The following is a 20,930-nucleotide window of genomic DNA, read 5'->3' as shown; positions in this document are numbered from 1 at the left end:
TGCTAACAAAAGATAAATTATCTAAAACTGTATTCTGGTCCTTTAATATGTGATCAAACTAATGCTGACACAGTAACATGTTAAGAAACAAAGTTTGATAATATGGTGGTAAATATAAAATATTGACCTTAAAACATTTGAACAGCTTTATTATTCAACAAAAACATCATATTTTGGGTGCAACCTTATTATCTAGGCTCAGTTATCTCACCTCGTTCCTCTGGGTCTGCGTGCTCCCGACTACACGCCCAACCACATGTACCCTCATGTGGTGACGGCCCAACCCTAAATAACTTTATTCTGGTCCCAGTGACCGGCAGCCCCCTCCTCAGCGCACAGAGGGGAAGGAGAAAGTGTGAGAGTGTGTGACAGGGAGGACCTGGGAAGATGAGAGTTGACATTTGAGGAGAGCTGATAGTGTCTTTCACTCGTGTGGACACGTGGACTCACCATGAGCCGGTACGGCAGCAGACACAGGACAATCATATCTGGATGAGCGAGTGAAGAAGATTCTCCACGAGATTTAGGAGTCTGGACTAGACGTGGTTCTGCTTTGGCTTACTTGACGCTGTTTCGTATTACTGGACTGGACTTCTGGATACAGATCTTGGACTTATAGGAGCTACAAGTTCTCCTTGGCAGAGACATTTACTTTTTCTAAACATTACTTCTGTCGGGCCAGGATTTCACCCCCTCGTTCCTGCTTTGTGGCACCGGAGTCTTGATATTTTAGATTAATGAGTCAGCGTTATCGCAAAAATAGACTATCAGAAAGTCCCAACATAATCTGTAAACGCAGCAGAATGAGTGGGGTATGACTCTGCAGGGGCGGTGACAGAATAATGCACCTGAAAACCAGAGCCTATACCCACTTCACCAGAGCTAGAAATAAGACCTGAAAACACCTGATACTTTGCATTTCCTGGAAGTTGATTGATCAGATAATCTTTAAGGAATCTGACTCTGGAGGTATTGGTGCATTCCAGCAACATGACAATGTTGTGACATCATCTAGGGAGGTCAAAAGTGGAAGTACTTGACGAGGGCACTGACAGACTTCCACAAGAGGAGAGAGATAACAACACACGGGGCTGAGACTCGAGCTGTATTTTTCATACTTTCATTTATTCTTGTTTTGTTTCTTTGTTTGTTTTTGGAAGACTTGAGCAACAACGTAAAATTTACTTCAACGTCAGCCTCTACTGTGCTGCTTCTGGACTTCCATAATCTCTCAAAAAAAAAAACCTTCCAGCAGAGGAATATTTATTTCTGAACTTCTCTGACTCTCTAACCCTCATGGATTCTCAGGGTGGTCCATACCTCAATAAGAGGGCCCTCTGCTCACCTCTGGGTGCTGCCCGCCTCTGCCAGTTAGCTATGGGCTGTGCTGTGATTGCCATGGTAACCCACAGTGCGGGGTACAGTGGCTCGCAGGGTGTGTTTTGTATGGCGGCATGGTGTTTCTGCTTTGCCATGTCCGTTATGGTGTTTTTCCTGGATGCCACTCGTCTCTACAGCTGCCTGCCCGTGTCCTGGGACAACCTGACGGTCACAGGTGCTGCCTTTGCGGCACTCATGTAAGTCAAATGCTCAGATGTAACTCCTCAGTCAGCGTAGTGCTGATGTTTATACAAAACTTCCCCCCGGGCTTTGCCTGCATGGCTTTGGTTTTTATCACAGGGATATGTGAAGCTAGGCTTATACTGAGGTATCACGGGTCCTATTTCACTGATGCTTACACTTTTACTTTCATTTTGTTCTTTCACAATCATAGACTGCTTAAAACATGAATTTAATCTCAATGACATCCCCCATTGGTATCTAAAGCGCTTTCTCAACCTAATCATACTAGCGCCTTTCAGCTGTTGTTTCAGTTGAAGGACTGCAGCGTTTTCCTGTTCAGTCTCAACCCTCACATTGCTTACATTTTAGTGTAAAGCCATGATAATCCCACTCTACACTACCTGCACACCCAACAGCTAACAGACAAGGTTAGTGGCAATAAAGGGAAAGTAATCGATCATTTAGCAGCTAAATATCCATGCATTGTTGTTGAGCAAAGAATGGACAATGTACAGTATATTCATATCATATCAAGCTGAATGACAATGACATTCATTTAAATGAATGCTAATGTTACCCAACTTCTTCTGCAAGTGTTCATGAATCATTGTAAGCTAACAAATTTACATATATTCTGTCTTCTCCTGCAGGTATGTGACGGCCTCTGTGGTCTACCCTCTCTTCTTCGTCCGATCTGAGTGCCCCTATGCTGGATGTGATGTCCTACACTTCCGCATCGCTGTGACCGTCTGCTCCATCCTGGGCACTCTTGCCTACGGGGCGGAGGTTGCCTTATGTCGAGCCAGGCCAGGCCAGACGGTTGTGGGATACATGGCCACCGTCTCTGGCCTCCTCAAAGTAGTTCAGGGTTTCGTGGCGTGCATCATCTTTGGAGCTCTAGCCAATGGGAGCGAGTTTTACCGCTACGCCGGCACAGTCTACTGCGTGGTTGTCTATGCTTTCTGTTTCGCCTTGACTGCACTGGTGATCATCATGACCGTGTGTGGGCAGACCAAGGCTGTTCGCTGCATGTCCTTTGATCGCTTCGTGGTGGTGTGCACCCTGCTGCAGGTTCTGCTCTACCTGAGTGCATCAGTAGTGTGGCCTGTTTTCTGCTTTGACACCAAATATGGCACGCCATGGAGACCATCATCATGCCCTCAGGGGAAATGTCCATGGGACAGCAAAATTGTGGTGGCCGTGTTCTCTTTTGCCAACTTTGGACTGTATGTGGCAGACCTGGTCTACTCCCAAAGGTTAAGATTTGTAACATCTCATATGCCCACGATCTCTCGAGCATAGAACCATGAGGGAGCATATTCTCCCCAACTGGCTTTACAGGTTTAAGTTATTTGCTTAATCTTAGTTTTTATATTTACATGATGTTTAACGATGGATTATATTGAGGGGGATAGATAGGTTGAGTCACAGATACAAGGCCCTGGACATTCATGTTGCTGCTCATGGTTTTCTGCTGAGGCATCCAGACTTCCCAAATTCACTTTGGAATGTGAACAAGGAATTTCCCCTCTGCCACACCCCACTGAGGTGACACTTTATCTCTTCAACTCACCCGCTCTGCCCTCTGGGAGGTTTTGGGAGAGCAGCCCGCCTCACCCAAACAGCCAAGGCCCATTGGTGCATCCTGCCAATTTCTCATAAACGGATACATCCCAGCTATTCTTGACCTGCTCACTTACAAACTTACTTGCTGCCAGTTTGTAAGCTCAACCCGGAGAGATTCAGAGTTTGTAAGCTTAAATTCCTTGGTATAAACGATAACCCATGCATTGGCATGCATGGCATCACAGTCATCTGCAGACTTCACACCAGGGATCGACAAGCATTTCTCTGATGGCCAAAAATAAACAAGAGCTGTCTGCAGTTAAATTGAAGCTGTGAGGCAGTGTTTAAAAGAGGCTGGTGTCTTTAAAACCTCTCTATGAAATACCTCCCTCAGTCAGTGATGGAGAAAGAGTCCATTTCTACCAACTCGATGACCTAAGCTGACACATTCAAAACACACAAAAATAGTCAGGGTGACCATGTTCCCACAGCCACACGTCATATTTTAAGGTTTTCAGAAAAGAAGGAAAAACACATTCCTAATCATGTGACTCGAGCCCACACCTCTGCAGTTCATAATTCCAATGATCGACTGAAAGTACATTTACTTTATAGAAAGTTGAAGAAATATCAAATCATGATGGGGCGGGACCCCCATTATTGTTGACAAAATCAACAATAATGGCGAAGGAGGGACTGATCCTTTACCTCATTTTATGCACCCAGACTTGTTTTTAAGAGGATTGTACTTCCAGGTGTAGAGCTGCTGCTAACACAAGGACATTTTCGGTGGGAAATTTCCTTAAATCAAATAAAATATTAGGCATACAGAATTTAAAACAGAATCAGAGTTCATTATCAAGGGAGGCAGGAGTTTTGAGGGACAACATTTGTTAGCAAGCAACAATAAGCGCTGTTGAAAAGCATTCTGAAATTGAGGTTGTGGGCGTTGCCAGCATTAAAAAAAAAGAACAAAGGCTCTTTAAGTAGATGAAGAGGGAAATATTTCCAGGTGGAGAACAAAAATGGAGCTAAAAAAGACTTAATTATAGACTTTTTATTCACACCATGAATGTCTGCAAATAAATGCAAATGTTGCTCCATGTCTGGAGGTTAGATGGTCAACTATTTGATAATTCGTTACCATATCAACATTTTAACAATCACTCTTTATTTATATAGTGCTGATTTATAGCAAACATTTTATCGAGACACTTTCCAAGAAGGACAGTTCTAGACCGTATCATTTGTTTTATTCTTTACAAAATCAACACGACAATAATCCACCATGAGCACAACACTAATTTGTTGATCTTTCCCAGACACGGTGTAAGACTCCCACACTGCCAACTTTTTCTTTGACGTTTGCATGAAGAAAAAATCAGTCCAAGAGTTTGTCCAACAGGTGACTTCTTCTGCCCAATAAATACATGTTTGCCAGTTTTAAATTAATCAACACAGCAGAAACACATGGGCTGACATAGCTGAATACTACAATACTATCTAATGTCTGTCAACAGGGCTGATAGGCTGATACCGATGTTCAACCCATTTAGTGGTACATAACTAATATAGGCTGGTATGTAACACATTTTAACAGATATAGTCACCTGACCGGTCCTCAGTCATTCATTAGCTACAGTGGGATTTATACCACACTATACCTTCACCCTTCACACTAGACTCTGTGGCTGCTGTCCTCTCTCTCAGCACTTTTGTCTTCTTGTTCCACAGAAGAAAAAAACAGAAGCACATGGCTTGGCCTAACGTTCTCCTTGTCCTCCCCTTTTTCTCTTTGTTAAGATTCCTCTCTCTTCTTACTGTCTCTCCAGACTCCCCCCCACCCCCTCATGTCTCCCTCTTACACATCACACCAGCCACCCCCTCTCCTCCTCCTCCTTCACTCCTCTCTGCTTTGGTCACCTCTGTGAATCTCATCTCTCTAATCCTGGATCAATGTATTCCCCTGTCACTTCTGTGAGTGCTGTGGAAGTATTATATTAAGTCCTCGGGAAGCCACTGTGCCACAGCATACGTACAGAGAGACAGTCTCTATTCTCTGCAGCAAATCTTACGACAGTTGGCTTCCCTAGCATCCAAATCTGTCTAAAGACCACAGAAAAAGCAAGTGTTCTTCTCTGGGATTTACTGTTATCCACTTTGTGCCAATGTTTGTGAGTGAGTTAATATAAGTGAGTAACGTGTACACAGGAAGAGCAGATGATCCAGGGATTTGATGTGGATTTATGCTAATGAGTGCAGATTTTTTTTGTAGCAATAAACAACTTTGTTTATTAAAATAAACATTTTTAATTGTCTTTGTGTGTTTTTTGCTTCTGAAAATATCATAAGAATTACAGACCTACAGAATTATTATCAACAGGCTTCTGAAAGGCACACTCCTCTGATTAATATTTAGTAGGATTTAACATCAGTGGAATAAGTCAGAGCAAAGTGAAAAGTACCGCTGAAAGTGACGGACAGCGCAACCACGGAGCGATCTGTAGCTCCATTAGGCCTGTGTCCTCCCTGCTCCTCTGTGGAGCTCCTTTTAGCAGCTGTTCCATGTTTGGCAATCATTTTACTCCTCTCTCCCTGCGGGCTCTGTCTTAAACATAGCCATCTACACACACACAAAAACACACAAACACCTGCACACATAAAAGAAGCCTCTCATCCTGTCCACCTGATCGGGGAACACACACAGTCTACAGTGTATGTACTTTCCTGACAGATGAGCCTTGACAGGTGTCCATCATAACGTCTCTTCCTGATTCCCCGGCTGGGGGGACATAAGGGGACAGGGGACGGCTGGCTTGCTGTCGTGACTAATCTCCGATGGCGTATGTTGCTGATGTCAGCTCCCCTGTTGCTCTTGGCTCTTGTTCTGCCAAATGTTGCGTGGAACATTGACGAAGGCTAAATCTTTGGACCCAGTGGAGTTGTATCTATGCCAGCTCTGCTTTCTGAGCATCCTGTAGGAAGCAATTAAATACAAAAGAGAATGGGGAGGTATTTATTGTGCAGTAATACAAAAGTAGTATCTGACCTGGTGTTTCATTAAGACGAATCTGCAAAATAAAATAAACATTTGTAAAACAGCCTCAAATCACATGTTCCTGAGCTTATTATAGAAAGAATAACCTGTAAGGATGCTTTGAATGAACAAAAATCTGGATGTATATTTCATGTTTAATGCCCAAGTCTTGTTTATATTTCAAATGCCATTTATTCATGTTTGTGTTTGGTAAAAAAAATCTGTGAGAGGACAGAAAACTGTTTGACTGAATTATTGATTCAGTCAAAGTGTAATATTTTATATGTAGCATTGACTTATCCTGGGAAAACTAAACACTGTTAAACAGAGCTATATAACAAAAATGTAAGGCCATTTTTTTTCTCCCATTAGACACACACAGAGACCCTCCCTCATGGTATTTTCCTCATGGAGTTCAAAGTACAAAGAAGACTAGCATGGCAACCTGTTAGTACTCAGTCCCCATGTTGGTAGAAAGCAGTTAACTGATAAAAAAGAGCACATTGAACATGCTCCGGTGACCTTCTGGCTTACTCCCCCCCCCCCATTACCTGAAGAAATCTCTGTGATCTGATGAGATCATTTAATTCTCCTTGTACAGTTTGCTCAAGACATGCTGAGTTAAGGCTGGGAGCACAGAATCTGTGTGACACATTCATTATACAGCTTCAGGTTCCACTTGCTCTTTTGAGTTTTGATCCTGATTTGTCCGTGAGATTTGGTGATGTGCTTTGGGAAATCCTTTATTAGTTTTGGATTTAACATAAAATTGAAATCTGACATTCCACTGGTTGCCTTTTTGTTTCTCTGCTGTCGTTTCTTTTGTATTCATTTGTATTCCTTCTTATCTCTGATTCATTCTTGTCACTCATTCTAGTCTCAGACTGCAGAGGGGAGACGGATGCACACTCGGGAAAGATTTTCTGTCTGTCTGTGATATTAAATATGCACATCTCTCATTCAGCAAAGCTACTTCTCTCCCTCTCTGCAGCTTTTTCTCAATCCTAAATCTGTTGTCAAGCACACACACACACACACACACACACACACACACACACACACACACACACACACACACACACACACACAAACACACACACCTAATGACAACGGCAAGAAACAAATTGTTGTGAACGCTTCACCTCGACCCGCTTGTTGATCTGTAGCGGAAAGAAAAAAAAAAGAAAGAAACAGATTTGTGCACTGTGGTATTTTTAATAAATCTCTCGGGGTTTTGTCAAAAAAAGAAAGAGCGAATAAGTGCTGTCACGCCTCAGCACACATGCAGAGTCTGAGTGATAGATAGTACAGAGGCAGGCAGTGGTAAATTAACTTTGTGTGTGTGTCTGACAGAGGGGCAGTGTTGCAGGGATATGTCACAAATAAATTCAGCTTTTTTGAGATTAGGCTGGCAAACAGTTTTGTGGGTGATCATTCCACAAAGCCATGCACATAGAGGAGTGGGACACAGTGCCCGAGCCCCCGCATACACGACTCTGTCTGTTATTCTGCTCTTTGTAAACATCAGTTGAGTATGAATCATCATATTATTCCTGAATTACCAATAAAGCTTTTTCCTGAGACAAAAATAAGTCATGGACTTAGCAAGACAGTCTGACATCCTTTATATCAAAGCTCTTCCTCTGATTAAACCTGACGTGATTAAAAGGGAGAATAAATCAGGGTCAGAGCTGCTGCCGAGGACACTGAAGTCATGTCCTTTCTGACATTCAGCAGAAATCAAGGTTTTACATTCAAGATCATTTACATTTTCAATCACTCCAAAACACATTTACAACAGATTTTATTGCTCTATCTTTCTAATTATTTTAATTATTGACTCCCCCCCCCCCCCCCATTAGTTTATTTTGGGGCTTTTAATGCCTCTATCTTAAATAGGACAGTGGATAAAGTCAGAAATCAAGGAGAGAGTGAGTCGAGAATTACAATTAGGAAAGGAGCGACAGGTCGGACCCAAATCCAGGCTTCCCGCTTGGAGGACATGGGCGCCCCATTATTGACTATTTTTATATTTTTTTCTTACTCTCTGTGTAGTACACAGAGATTTGCCACACAAATTGACATTGTAACTTGTATAGTGACATTGAAGTTAATTTTGATTTAACCCAACCCAAATCCCTACGGCTACTCCTGCCCCTGGAGGCAAATACATAAATACATTTAAAGAGGTATTCCATCAGTAAACAACACTTTTAGCATAGGATAACAAGCATAGCATAAAAAAAGCCAAGAGCCCTGAATTCTGAAGACCCTGGTTTTGGTTAAAAGCTCCAAATATATTGGATGATATGTTTTCATGCATATAATCTTCTGTCAGACCCCATGCCTCCTAAATACTGGTTCATTTCAAACCTCACACCAACCAGCTTGGTGTACAGATTTCCTTAAAGAAACTATTTTAAACCCCCAGACCCTGAGGAGTCCCAGGCTGTTTTGGCCATTTAAAAAATAAAACAAATGTGTCTTTATTTTCCAGATTAGAAAATGACTATGTTTGGTATATTTCTTTTAGCACAACCTCACCTATTTGACCTGCCCCCCAAAAAATCCAAAGAAAACATTCAATAGGATTTAAAAAAATATGTTTTAAACTCAAATGTGATTGCCCACAATTAAGACTCTGAGAGAAAAACAAATCAGGCTTTGTTATAACTTATTGTGATGAGTAAATACTGGTTTGTTTCAAACCTCACACACGATCAGTAAAGTGTGACTACAGGTTTGATCAGAATCAGTTAATCACTTATTCAACTAAATTAGATCCTACTAATGTGCAGAAGGCTTTGAGTATGTGTGAGCAATTTTGTAAAAAAAAAAAGAACAAAACGATGGCTGTGGGCAACATGATCGACTCTTCCAAGGTGTAGGGTTTTGCTTTTGTTTAGAAATTATGAAAGATATCTCTGCAGCCGGCTGACTGAAGAGGAAGAGTAACAGCTGCTCGTGCATTCTGCTTTATATATAGACAGGAGCATACGCAAACCCTCAGTCTGCATTCCTGTCCAACAGCACTGTGAGAAAATAAATGGAATGAGGCCCCTCATAGCAGACATGCAGAGCCCCTTGTGAAGGATAAATTTAGTCTGGCATGACATTGCATGGTATGGCATGAGGGAATGAAGAGACGGGCTCATATAGACATGAGGGTCAGTCCTATTAAAATGTGCAGAGAGAGATTTTAGCATCAAACTGACAGCTACAGGCCAAGTTCATGGCTAATTTTAAGGCTTTGCATTGGTGGGGTACCATGGGACAGGCAGCCAAACTGCATTCGAATGCCACGGCTCATTAGTGTACCCTCCATGTGATTCAGCTTTATTTCCGATTCTGTCAAATTTAAGGGGAGAAGCAGAAGCACTGGTCTACAGTCTGCTGTTAGAATAATAAAGCTTCATTCAAATTCAGCTCCCTCAAATATCACAGCCACCTCTGGTCCCCTTGAGTGCTTCCGTGAGTCATCTCCAAATCTCAGTGCATTTACATTCAAAATAACGAATGCTGAACATGTGCCCAATTCACTCAGGTGGAGGATTTTGATGTGAAAAAGTGACATGTCCCCAGGGGGAAACCTTTAAAAAAAACAGAGGCAATGATTTTCAGGAGTATCTCATAGAATAGCCTGATTCCATTAAGAGGTTTTTTCAGTAGCCTATTTTCAGCATTAAATTATCAAAACCATTCTAAAAAATATAGATTACCACGAGTGCCTGACAGCAAAAATAACTTTTGCTCAGATATGATTATTTCATAAACTGAAACATCACATTTTGGCAAAATCTGTGATTTTTCATTTTGGAAAGACAAAACATATATTCAAAAGAACAAATGCCCAGTAGGATGTTAAATTGTATTTCTTTGTCATTTATGGTTCAATGGTTGGATCTTAAAGCATTATATGGACAAACCATCAAATTTAATTAAGTCACTTTTAATTGTAAGGACTTTTCATTATTTCCTGTTTTGAATCTATAAATTGACATTGAATCTGTTTAAAATGTAATGTCTTAATGTCTTCAAGGCTTTATCTGAGATTTTTCACACTTAAATGTAATAGAAATCAAGTATATCCTCTGAAAATAACTCTGTGAGTAATGACTGTCTACAATGGGTGTAACACCCGGGTCCCACTGTCTGTGATGTTTTCAGAGTCCTATCTTCACTTTGTTTACATCGCCAGGACGGCCGGCTGACTCCTCCCCTCGTGTATAAAAGTTGTTTAATTGAGGGACTAGAGAAAAGAAGAATAACATACTGTACTCACTGCTTAACTGTGTTTCTAGATCACAGTCATGTCGGGTAAATTTACATGCAGTGTGAAGATACGAGCATACGAAAGATCGCTAGCATTAGCACGCTAACACAACAATGCAGCGCAAGTTGTTTTGGTTTCATGCAGGTGCTCAAGGGCGACATCTGCTGGATTAAAAAATCACATATAAAGGAGATAAAACAGGACTTTGTTTTAGTTGTATTCATATATGACTCAAACAAAATAGACAATTACAGTTGTAGACAATAGACTGCATCCATTTATTATTGTTTGTTAGATGCAGTGGTACTGTCTCTAAAAAACATGGATGTATTTCATTAAGAGTTTTTTTTTTTTTTTTTTTTGCAGGAAATCATCAAAAACCCCTGTAAGAATAAAATAACTTTTGTACATCACTATCAAAGCACAGTATGTTCTGAATTCTCCTCTCCACCTTCTTGGTGGTCACTCACCAAGGAAACGAGGAGTTGGCATTTAGTTGTGTTAAATTGTATTGTAGGTTTGTTTTATGTAAATGTATGTGTGGATACACACACAAGTCTGTTCTATTTGGGTTGTGTGCAGATCATTTGTGCGAGGTGTTTGTTATGATGATTGGGTGCTGACTGTGACTGTGCCCAGCGCTCTGTGTGGTGAACCTTTACGTTTGTGTGTATACATGCTGCCAACCAAATAAAAAGTTGTTCACAAAAAAAAGAAAATATAGCATAGAATTGTTTCACTTCTCCAACTTTCAAATTTCACGACCAAATCTTTACATCTTTAAGAGGGATTCAAAGCATTGTTTGCAGAGAATCATCAAAAACCCCTGAAAGAAAAAGATTACCACAAGTCCCCTTACAACCAAAATAACTTTTTCACATCACTATCAAAGTAGAGTATGTTCTGATTTTACAATTGGCTATAATTAGGACTCCTCTCCACCCTCACATTACGAGTTCAGCCTCTCTGTGTTGAACTAGTCATACATGGTCTGAATAGGAGCAGTCAGTCCTGTATTTGACCAATATAAACATAACCTACTTCACTCCTCACAGTTCATATGACCTACATTTTCTCCTGGCAGCATCAACCTGGAGGAGTGATGCAACTGGGCCTGGAAACCCGCCCAATTGCTGTGATCTAGCTTCTTATTGGTCAGGACCTCAGCGTATCCCTGTCGTGATTGGCCAGCGTCGCAGTCAGTTCCAGTAATGGCGCACATTGGGGGATGAGTGAAGAGGAAGCCACGTTTACACAAGAAGTGGTGATTTCTATTTTTTTCTGTCCTCAGGACATAACGGTCTCGACGTCAGCCAACACCTGTGCACCCTGACACATCACCTGGATCATTTAGGACGGTCAGTATCGCTATGTTGTTTGTATTCGACATTAATTAATGACTGATAGTGAGAGCTAGCTTAAAGAGAGGCTAGCCGAGGACAGTGTGTCAGCTAGCTAACAGCTGCTATCCTCTACCATCAGCATCAACTGAAGGATACATGTAAGGCTTTTGGAAAACATTACACGGTATTTTAAAGGCGAACCACACTGTTAAATCCTCAACTAAATGTACATTGCAATAAAAGTCAATCAAAACTTGCAGGAGACTTGAATGTGTCAGCTGAGGACTCTTGATGGAGCTGATTGACATACTGAGTTAAACACTTATTAGACACTTATTCTCCTAGTTGAGGTTGTTGAACTTGATTTATATAAAGCTCACAGTGGTAAATCCGATGTGCCAATATCCCAGAAAAATCACCCAGGGGTGCTGCCGTAGTGTTTCATTATTATTCCCAGGCTGTGGGTCAGCTCCAGGATTGCTGTCTTACATCATCTTCACTAAGTCCTGTGACTGTGCTTTTACATCTAAGGACAGCTTTGTTCAAGATATGTGAAGACAATTCTCCTTCCAAAGATGTGAAGTGAGATGAGATCAACTCTGAGGAGAATTAGGTTTATACAGCAGCTTACTATAGAGGTCAAAGGTCATCAGCAATAGATAACAAAATGTAAAAAGACACATTTACAGTAATTAAATTAAATAAAGAAATCAAAATATAGTAGATGTAAGCACTATGTACTCCTACACCTGTTGAAAGTTGAATCCAGTATTTAAAAAGAGACACACGGTGTGTAGCATATAGATATGTGACAGTGAGGTAAACATTTCATATTTGGAGAATAATGTCTCTGATGAAAGTGTTTCTATGACTTGCATACATCAGGGTGTTTTGTTGATAATGTTCACAGTAAGGCAGTGTGCATCATCTGTCTGACTGGTTTTACAGGTCAAAGAAGCCACATCATCAAACAGGATGAGTGTTGGATTTATTGGAGCGGGCCAGCTGGCGCACGCCCTGGTGAAGGGCTTCACAGCTGCTGGTAAGGTCACTTTCTCTGTTGTGTCATATGTGTCTTGAACTAATGAGCTCTCTATGACCCGTATGAACTGATTTGGTAAATGTTTAAACAGACTTGAGCTCTTTTCTAGTCTTCTGACTGCTCAATGCACTTTTACACCGCAGGTCACACCCACACATTCACACACTGATGGTAGAGGCTGATTTGTAAAGTGACCATCAAAAGTAACTTATCTCATTCATACGGTGCAGCAGGAGCAATTCAGGGTTAAGTGTCTTGCCCAAGGACACATGGGACATGTTGCTGCAGGAGCTGGGGATCAAACCCCCGACCCTGCGGATGAGAGACGACTAACTCTGCCAACTGAGGCACCCCATGATTTCATGCACAATGCACATATTTATATCTTTTATAAAGGCCTGCAGAACTAAACAAATAGACAGATTTCTGTCTTTTCAGCACTATCTGTGGACACATCATGTATGCAACATGAGTATTGTCATTTAATTTGCATGTTCTATATATATATCTTTTTTTACTTTAGATTGATATCCCCCCTCCCCCCCCGTCTAGATTGTTCCTCATACAGATGAAACATCGTCCATCATTATATGTCCTCACACCTCACTCTGCACTTCCTCCTGTCTCTCCCTGCAGGTGTGATTGCTACACACAGGATTACAGCCAGCTCCCCAGACACCGACCTGCCCACTGTATCGGGGCTGAGGGTGAGAAAATAGATGTTTATTTTGTGTGTGGGAATAGGAAGAGAAATGGGAACATTGGTGGTGGAAGGATGTACGTGTGTGAATGTGGACTTGTCAAGGAGGTTGTAATATGTGTGTATTTCAGTAAAAACACCCCTTTGGACCCTTTTCCTGTTTTTCCATCCCTTTTCCAATCCTCTCATCTTCTTCCCTCCTGCAGAAAATGGGGGTCAATCTGACAACTAGCAACAAAGAAACCGTGAATAAGAGTGATGTTCTTTTCCTGGCTGTGAAACCTCACATCATCCCTTTTGTTCTGGATGAGATTGGGCCAGACATCGAGGACCGTCATCTAATCGTCTCCTGCGCGGCAGGTGTCACCATCAACTCCATAGAGAAGGTTGGTTTTACTCTGTAATCTAGTGCTAGCTGTCTGATGCCGTCTGATCTGGGTGACTGCATCTTGTGATTTACAGATTGATTTTTGTCGTCACCAGCCACACTTTTCCTTTCTGTCTTCTTCTCAAGCTTGTCTACCTCCTCATTTGTTCCCCCCTTGTCCCCTTATCTCAAATGATGTGTAATCAAGCTCTGTTATATGCTATCAACATGTTAAAGAAAACACAACCTGCTCTCTTAATAATCCTCTGCTGTGTTGTGGTCTTTGTTGGGATTTAACAGAAGCTGCTTCAGTATCGTCCCTCTCCTAAAGTCATGAGGTGTATGACCAATACTCCAGTGGTGGTGAAAGAGGGAGCGACTGTGTACGCCACCGGGACACATGCAGAGGTACAGCCAATCAAATCACTTGTGTATGAGTTAACATGTTTCTTATATGTATCAGAGTTTTTTTTTCTATGTCAGACTTTGTGTTGTCCTCCTTCCTTTTCCAGGTGGAGGACGGGAAGTTATTGGAGCAGCTGATGGCGAGTGTGGGTTTCTGTACTGAGGTGGAGGAGGACCTCATCGATGCCGTCACCGGGCTGAGTGGCAGCGGACCTGCCTATGTGAGTTACATCCAGCCGTGTCTTTGTTTTTAAGAGAGTATGTAGGGTGTGACAGATGCACCCGGCGTCACAGTAATAAGTGTCAAACAGAGGGGTGTGGACATTGGTGTGAGCTCTGGTCTTCAGGGAATCATCTGTGTGATCCTGTCTGCTGCAACAATGATGATAACTACAGTTTCATTCCATTCATCTTGCAGCCTCTGTATCAGCAAAGTTATCTTCTTATCTAATTCATAACTCCCTCATTTTGAACTCTGCAGGATCCAGAGACTTCTTTGGATGTAAGAGTGATTTGATGTGCTGTGAGGCCGTCACTTATCTGTGTCTGCAGCTGTCAGACCTCACAGCCAGCGCCCAAACTAACTATTATTTATTCATCTAGTTTGTTGCTTGATTTTTTTTTTGTTGTTGAAATATTTTGTCCATAAAATATTCTGAAGTAATGTGAAAGTGTCTGCAAAGTAAGTGTCTGAGTTAATTTTTGCCATCCTGACTGTGAGGAGGCAGTGGGCTAACTTGTCATTAAACCCCAGAGATTTGACTGAAGTGCATCTACCCTGGAATATATATATATTTAAATGCCTTTGGGAGGGGTCAGGGAATTGACATGGACAGGGCTGGGATTGAGCATCCATTGACATGAGCGAAAACTGGAGAAGCAGCAATGACGCTTTTGTGACAGATGGCGTTTGAAGTCGAGGACTTCGCTCCTTCAGAGTCTCGGCGGTCCAGACCAGTATCCGTTTGATCCGTTAGCACAGGCAACGAGTGCTGAGACCGCCGATGCTGAGGCCATTGAGCGGCAGGAGAGGATGACAAAAGCTTCACCTACCTCCAGATCAGCCAATAGAGAAATTAAATTGTAGCCAGGTTTCAACCTGTAGAGGGCAGCCCCTGTGCATATCAACAACAATACTTAACACCCGTATACAAAAGTTTTTAACTGAAAAGTGACCTGAGGGTTTAGTTACTCTTTAAGTTTATTGTTAGACTACATTTTATGCAGACTGAAGGCTAAATAATTAAGAAATCTGGGCTAAACATTAACATGACTGAACTTCCTGTTAAATCAGTCTGTTTGTTGTGCTGAGATATCTGTAGATGTGGCTTTGTAGCTGCCTGAAGGGAAAAATAAAAACTCTGTTTAATCTGTGTGTGTTTTAAACAGGCGTTCACAGCCCTGGATGCTCTCGCAGATGGAGGAGTGAAGATGGGTCTGCCCAGGAGGCTGGCTGTCAGACTTGGAGCTCAGGCACTGCTGGTCAGTTTGTGTGTGTGTGTGTGTGTGTGTGTGTGTGTGTGTGTGTGTGTGTGTGTGTGTGTGTGTGTGTGTGTGGTGGTTGTTGTTGTGGTATTTCTGTCTCTTCTGCAGTGTTTTTTTTTTCTCAGAATTGAGTCATCTCGATCCACTGCTCGTCTGCGTTTTTGGAGGCATAAAATACACAGGGATTTAGTTTCTGCTTTTATTGCTTTCAATATTTCTTCTGTCTTGTAACTGCTGACTTAAATGTACAAAAATGATGAAATTCAGGAGAAAGAAATCCCTGTTGGGAATTTTACTTCCCCCTCCGAAAAATGTTTAAAGATACATTTCCGATTATAGTTGTTTTCTGCAGGGTCAGTGATTAAATGGGAAAAAAGTAGAAACTTCTTGTTGCAGCTGTTTTCAACATTTAAGTCACAAAAAATCCAGACACTATTTTGATCACAACTTGTCAAAACAGATGACCATGATTGACTTAAATCTTTTTGCTAACTGTATCAGCTGCTTCAGACTCTTTCTTCTCCTTTGTTTGCGGCTCCTCGCTGCATTTGATGACCAATCTTTTGTATTATCCATTTTTCCAGACGTTATTTGTTGTAGACAGTAAATACTCTTTGTCTGAGTGTCTCTTTTCGTTTGCACGCTTTTCTAAGGGAAACACTAAAGTCTCTGAAGCTTTAGTCACGTCTGCCTGTTGTAAGCAAACAAGATTACTGTAAGATCTTTTCACATGTTACAGTCTCTGCATCAGTTTGGGTTTCATTTATTGCGGACACTTCCTCATAATTATTAGTGATTATGTTTTTCAGTTGAAGTATCCACACTGCATCAACATTCTGTGAAGATGATGAATTAACATTCACTTCTACTCGTTTAAATCCAGAATCTAATTTCAGAAATGTTTTTGTTTCTCTTCAGGGAGCAGCTAAGATGCTGCTGGACTCGGAGCAGCACCCCGGCCAACTGAAGGACAACGTGTGCTCACCAGGGGGCGCCACCATCCACGCCCTGCACGTCCTGGAGAGCGGCGGCTTCCGCAGCCTCCTGATCAACGCAGTGGAGGCATCATGCATCCGGACACGGTGAGGAAAATAAATCATCTACAGCATGGTCAAAACTAAATCTGAAAACCGTATTAATTTGACCCTCAAGCTGCTAGATAGACCTGTTTCTGTATGACATGCAGTTCTCATGTTGTATGTCAAGTCATCCAACATCGCCTCTGATCTTACAGCAAACAGAAAGTCTGTTCCTGTATGAAAACTGTTTAAAACACATAAACATATGTCTGCACTGCATGACTAACCCTGGGGTTTCACTCTCACAGGGAGCTGCAGTACCTGGCAGACCAGGAGCGCATCTCTCCAGCAGCCATTAAGAAAACCACACTGGACAAAGTGCTCCAGCAGCCCGGAGTCACAGTTAGCGGAGTGGCTAATGGGAATGGCAGATCGGGGCTCAGCCTGTTCAACAATCGCGGCCCTGGGATCAAGAAAAACTGAGTGTACAGAGGCAGGCATACACACACACAAACATTACAACTGTACCGATGTGTACACACGTGGATACACTTGCATCTTTTACAGCTGTTCAGCCAAACAATGTAAAAAGAAAACAGACTCAGGACTGGACTGAAATCACATCCAATTTGGTATTAAAGCCAAATAATTTATATCATACTTGACTTACATGCAGTCAGTGGACCTGGTGGGTTCTGGGTGCACTGCACAGTTATAGCCTTATAATTACATACACACTCAGAGCAGAAGTGCATTTACAAGCTGTTGTCTGTTTGTGTTTGGACTGTTCATCGGTAATGACCCAGCGGGCCATCATGGGATCGTGGTTTAAATCATGCAGCAGATGGCTGCTGGGACACCATCAAGCTCTTAATGTACGCCGTTAATGTCTGTCTTGAAACTACAAAAAAAAAAAGCTACAATGTAAATCGTCATGTGCACTTCTCTGTGCTCATAATAGTTATGTTTGACTAACAGTGTTGCGCTGTTTACAAAGACTGAATATGATTTGAACAACAAATGTAAAACTTTATTTTTGGCCATTTTCATTGTGTTATGTAAACACCCGAGTCGTCATGTCTTCTCTGTAATGTTACAAAGGGTAAGCTAGCTCATTAGGAACACTTTGCTTTTTGAGCCCAGAAAATCTGATTTTTTTTTACAAAAGGTCATTCCAAGCTTTCAAACAGCTGAGTCAGCATTTCCCTCGCATCCGTCTGTTACCTTCCTGTTAGTTCTTTATCATGCTAAAGGACACTGTGGTTCTCAAAGCCCAAATCCTGATCTGCTATCTCAAACATCCCGATGTTTTTACCACAAAGCTGTTTTTCACACTTTCTCTTACTAGGGGATGTAATTGATGATGAACCTGGAAGTATACTTCAAGTAAATAATTGACATAATGAAAATGTGCGTATAGAATATGATGTAAAAAAATAAGTACATCAGCCTTCAATCCGTCCTGATTTTGTATTGATCTATATATTTTTATCTCTGTAATGTTATGTTTAGTGTATTGTTTTGTTTGACTTACAAACCGTTGAGTTGGTTTGTCAGTCACTAAGTCATTAAAGATGCAGATTCAAACACTTTTTTTGCTAAGCTGTTTTGTTTTCTTATATCTTGGCAGCATATCTGTTGTTGGTACAGTCTTAGTTTATGGTTTTTAATAAGCTGTTTACATAGGCAGTCCTCACTGCTCCTTATATTCTGACCTGGCTGTTCACATATGCACCTCACAGGGGGATACGATCCCTGTGAGGTAGGAGGGGTGGGGTAGGGGGTCTCCTCAGGCAAGACATCTCGTAAAAAAAAGACAGACAACAGTCCTCTATATGAAGCTATAATGGGAATATTTGGCTTTATATCAATGCAATATGTAGTTCAACTGAATCACAATATCAACAAAAGAAGAACATACTGGAAAAGAGAAAACATATTGAAGCCGTTTATTTATGTGCAAGAAGACTGTAAGGGTCGAGTCACTCGGGTGCATACAATCTATGTACTGGTCACAGGATATAAACGTCACCACCCTCTCCCACTGGCTTGAAGTGAATTCTTTGGATTATAGCCTGCTGTATTCTCACATCATCTCACTCAGACTTTATGCTACACATGCAGGTCCTCATGCAAATATCCAGAGATTTCTGCAAGTCTGAAAGCCCTTATAGACTCAGGCTGCACAGACAATCAGTGAGTACTTAACGAGCACCCTGACCTGCAGATGGCGCCCTGTGATCAAATGACTAATTTGCACGTCAACAAGGATCAAATTTGCCCCTTCAAATAGCTTCCACTTGAGAATAACTTTAACTTGACCCTGGAGTTACTGCACTACATGATTTACTGGTAGATAGCTGATGGACTACAATGACCTGTTTAACCCACTTCTCATCAGAAACCTTTTTCGTGTGTATTTTTTTTTAAATCTCCACAGATGTATCACCTTATAATGCGATTGCTACCTATATTACCTTTAAATAATAGGAGAAAATGTAAATACTCACCTTTTTAGAAGTGCATTGTTATTGGATGTTTTAAGAGGAAAGAACAGTTTTAAAAGCTTTCTGTCAGCAGCACATAGGACCAGTCAGTGGAATCATGGACTGCAGATCAAACCTTCTTCTCTTCTCGTCTAAGCCCCATTCACACATGCACTCCTGAATATTCTAGAAAATTTCAGGACAGCCAGACCCTGAAATGTTCTTGAGTTGCTCTTTCCCACATGATATGTCTCTAACAGCGGAGGGTTTTCTTTGTCAGGGAGGGGTCTCATCTGCATAGAAAGTCAGGGCTTAATATTTTGTTGGGGGAAAAACTTGATACCTAATAAAACATTTTGAAACATCTGCTATGTCATTAAATGTTCTATTAATGGACTGTTAAAGCAGAATTTTTTGCCTTTGCAGTGCCTTTTTGTTTTAGATTTCTGACTTTGATCCCAAAATTCTTTCTTTGATTCCAGAATTCTGACCTTGATCTCAGAATTCTGACCTTGATCTCAGAATTCTGACTTTGTTCTCAGAAAACTGACTTTGATAAAAGAATTCTGACAGATTCCAGAATTCTGCCTTTGATCTCGGAATATCTGACTTCGATCTCAGAATTCTGACTTTGATTCCAGAATACTGACTTTGAGCTCAGAATTCTTTCTATGATTCATAAATTCTGACTTTGATTCCAGGATTCTGACTTAGATATCAGAATTCTACCTTTGATTCCAGAATTCTGTCTTTAATCTCAGAATTATTCATTTGATTCTAGAATTCATACTTTGATCTCAGAATTCTTTCTTTGATTCATGAATCCTGACATTGATCTCAGAATTCTGACTTTGATTCCAGAATTCTGACTTAGATCTCTGAATTATTTTTTTGATTCATGAATCCTGACTTTGATCTCAGAATTCAGAGTTTGATTTCAGAATTCTAAGAGGCAGAACTCAAAAAATGTTTTCATTTTCCCTAATCCTCTTCCGTTCATCTGTGTGTAACAAAAGGTCGCTACAGTAGGCTTAGTTAAAAACTAACTTCATTTTGGTTATTTAGACCTTTGGAACTTAAGCTGGAACTTAGTCTTTCTGAGTCTGAAACATAAGTCTGAGGGGGGTCATTTAAAGAAAACAAAACTATAAATGTTGTCTTTGCTAAATCTTTTTGTTCCCTTAGACATTTAATAAACAGAAACCATTTAAGGCTGAAATGTTTGTTTGAACTGCTAACAACACAGACTGATCAGAAATTAGATATGAAATTTGTAAAAAAATAAATAAATAAATAAAAAAGGCACAAACCCATCAGATTTAAAGCCACTGGTAAAGTTTTGGCATGTAGTGTATTTTATAAGCTTTAAATTAGCATAAAATGGAAACACACGTGCCAAATACATATCCCGAAGTATTGTCTTTAAAAATAGTTTGTGAGTCAATGTTGCTTTCCCATCCAGGTTACTGTGAGCTTAGACACTAAATATCACTGAGTGGAGAGTTGTTGTGATCGTAGAAAGCAGACGTATACAATAGTACATGTTCTGAGATTTTAGCAGCTACAGCAGACTTAAAGTCTGTAAAGTACTTTTTAAATATTTGGACCTGTTCCTCAGCTCCAGGCTGCTACATTTGGGATTAA

General features: G+C 41.0%; 2 protein-coding genes across 2 annotated transcripts; both read left to right on the top strand.

The window, feature by feature from the left end:
* The first annotated feature begins 353 nt into the window (after positions 1–353).
* LOC109999345 (myeloid-associated differentiation marker-like protein 2) lies at positions 354–5,447 on the top strand. The gene is made up of 2 exons (XM_020654388.3): positions 354–1,577; positions 2,214–5,447. Exons 1-2 carry the CDS (start codon positions 1,297–1,299, stop codon positions 2,863–2,865), a joined length of 933 nt encoding a protein of 310 aa, XP_020510044.1. The 5' UTR covers positions 354–1,296; the 3' UTR covers positions 2,866–5,447.
* Positions 5,448–11,641: 6,194 nt separating this feature from the next.
* Positions 11,642–18,389, top strand: pycr1b (pyrroline-5-carboxylate reductase 1b). Its single transcript, XM_020654404.3, has 9 exons — positions 11,642–11,797; positions 12,731–12,824; positions 13,461–13,531; positions 13,731–13,910; positions 14,192–14,299; positions 14,404–14,517; positions 15,686–15,778; positions 16,700–16,863; positions 17,109–18,389. Exons 2-9 carry the CDS (start codon positions 12,758–12,760, stop codon positions 17,281–17,283), a joined length of 972 nt encoding a protein of 323 aa, XP_020510060.1. The 5' UTR covers positions 11,642–11,797; positions 12,731–12,757; the 3' UTR covers positions 17,284–18,389.
* The last annotated feature ends 2,541 nt before the right edge of the window (positions 18,390–20,930 follow it).

The sequence above is a fragment of the Labrus bergylta genome, chromosome 1 (assembly GCF_963930695.1).
Source record: "Labrus bergylta chromosome 1, fLabBer1.1, whole genome shotgun sequence".
NCBI classification, from domain to species: Eukaryota; Metazoa; Chordata; class Actinopteri; order Labriformes; family Labridae; genus Labrus; species Labrus bergylta.
This window is presented reverse-complemented; position numbering and strand designations above follow the sequence as displayed.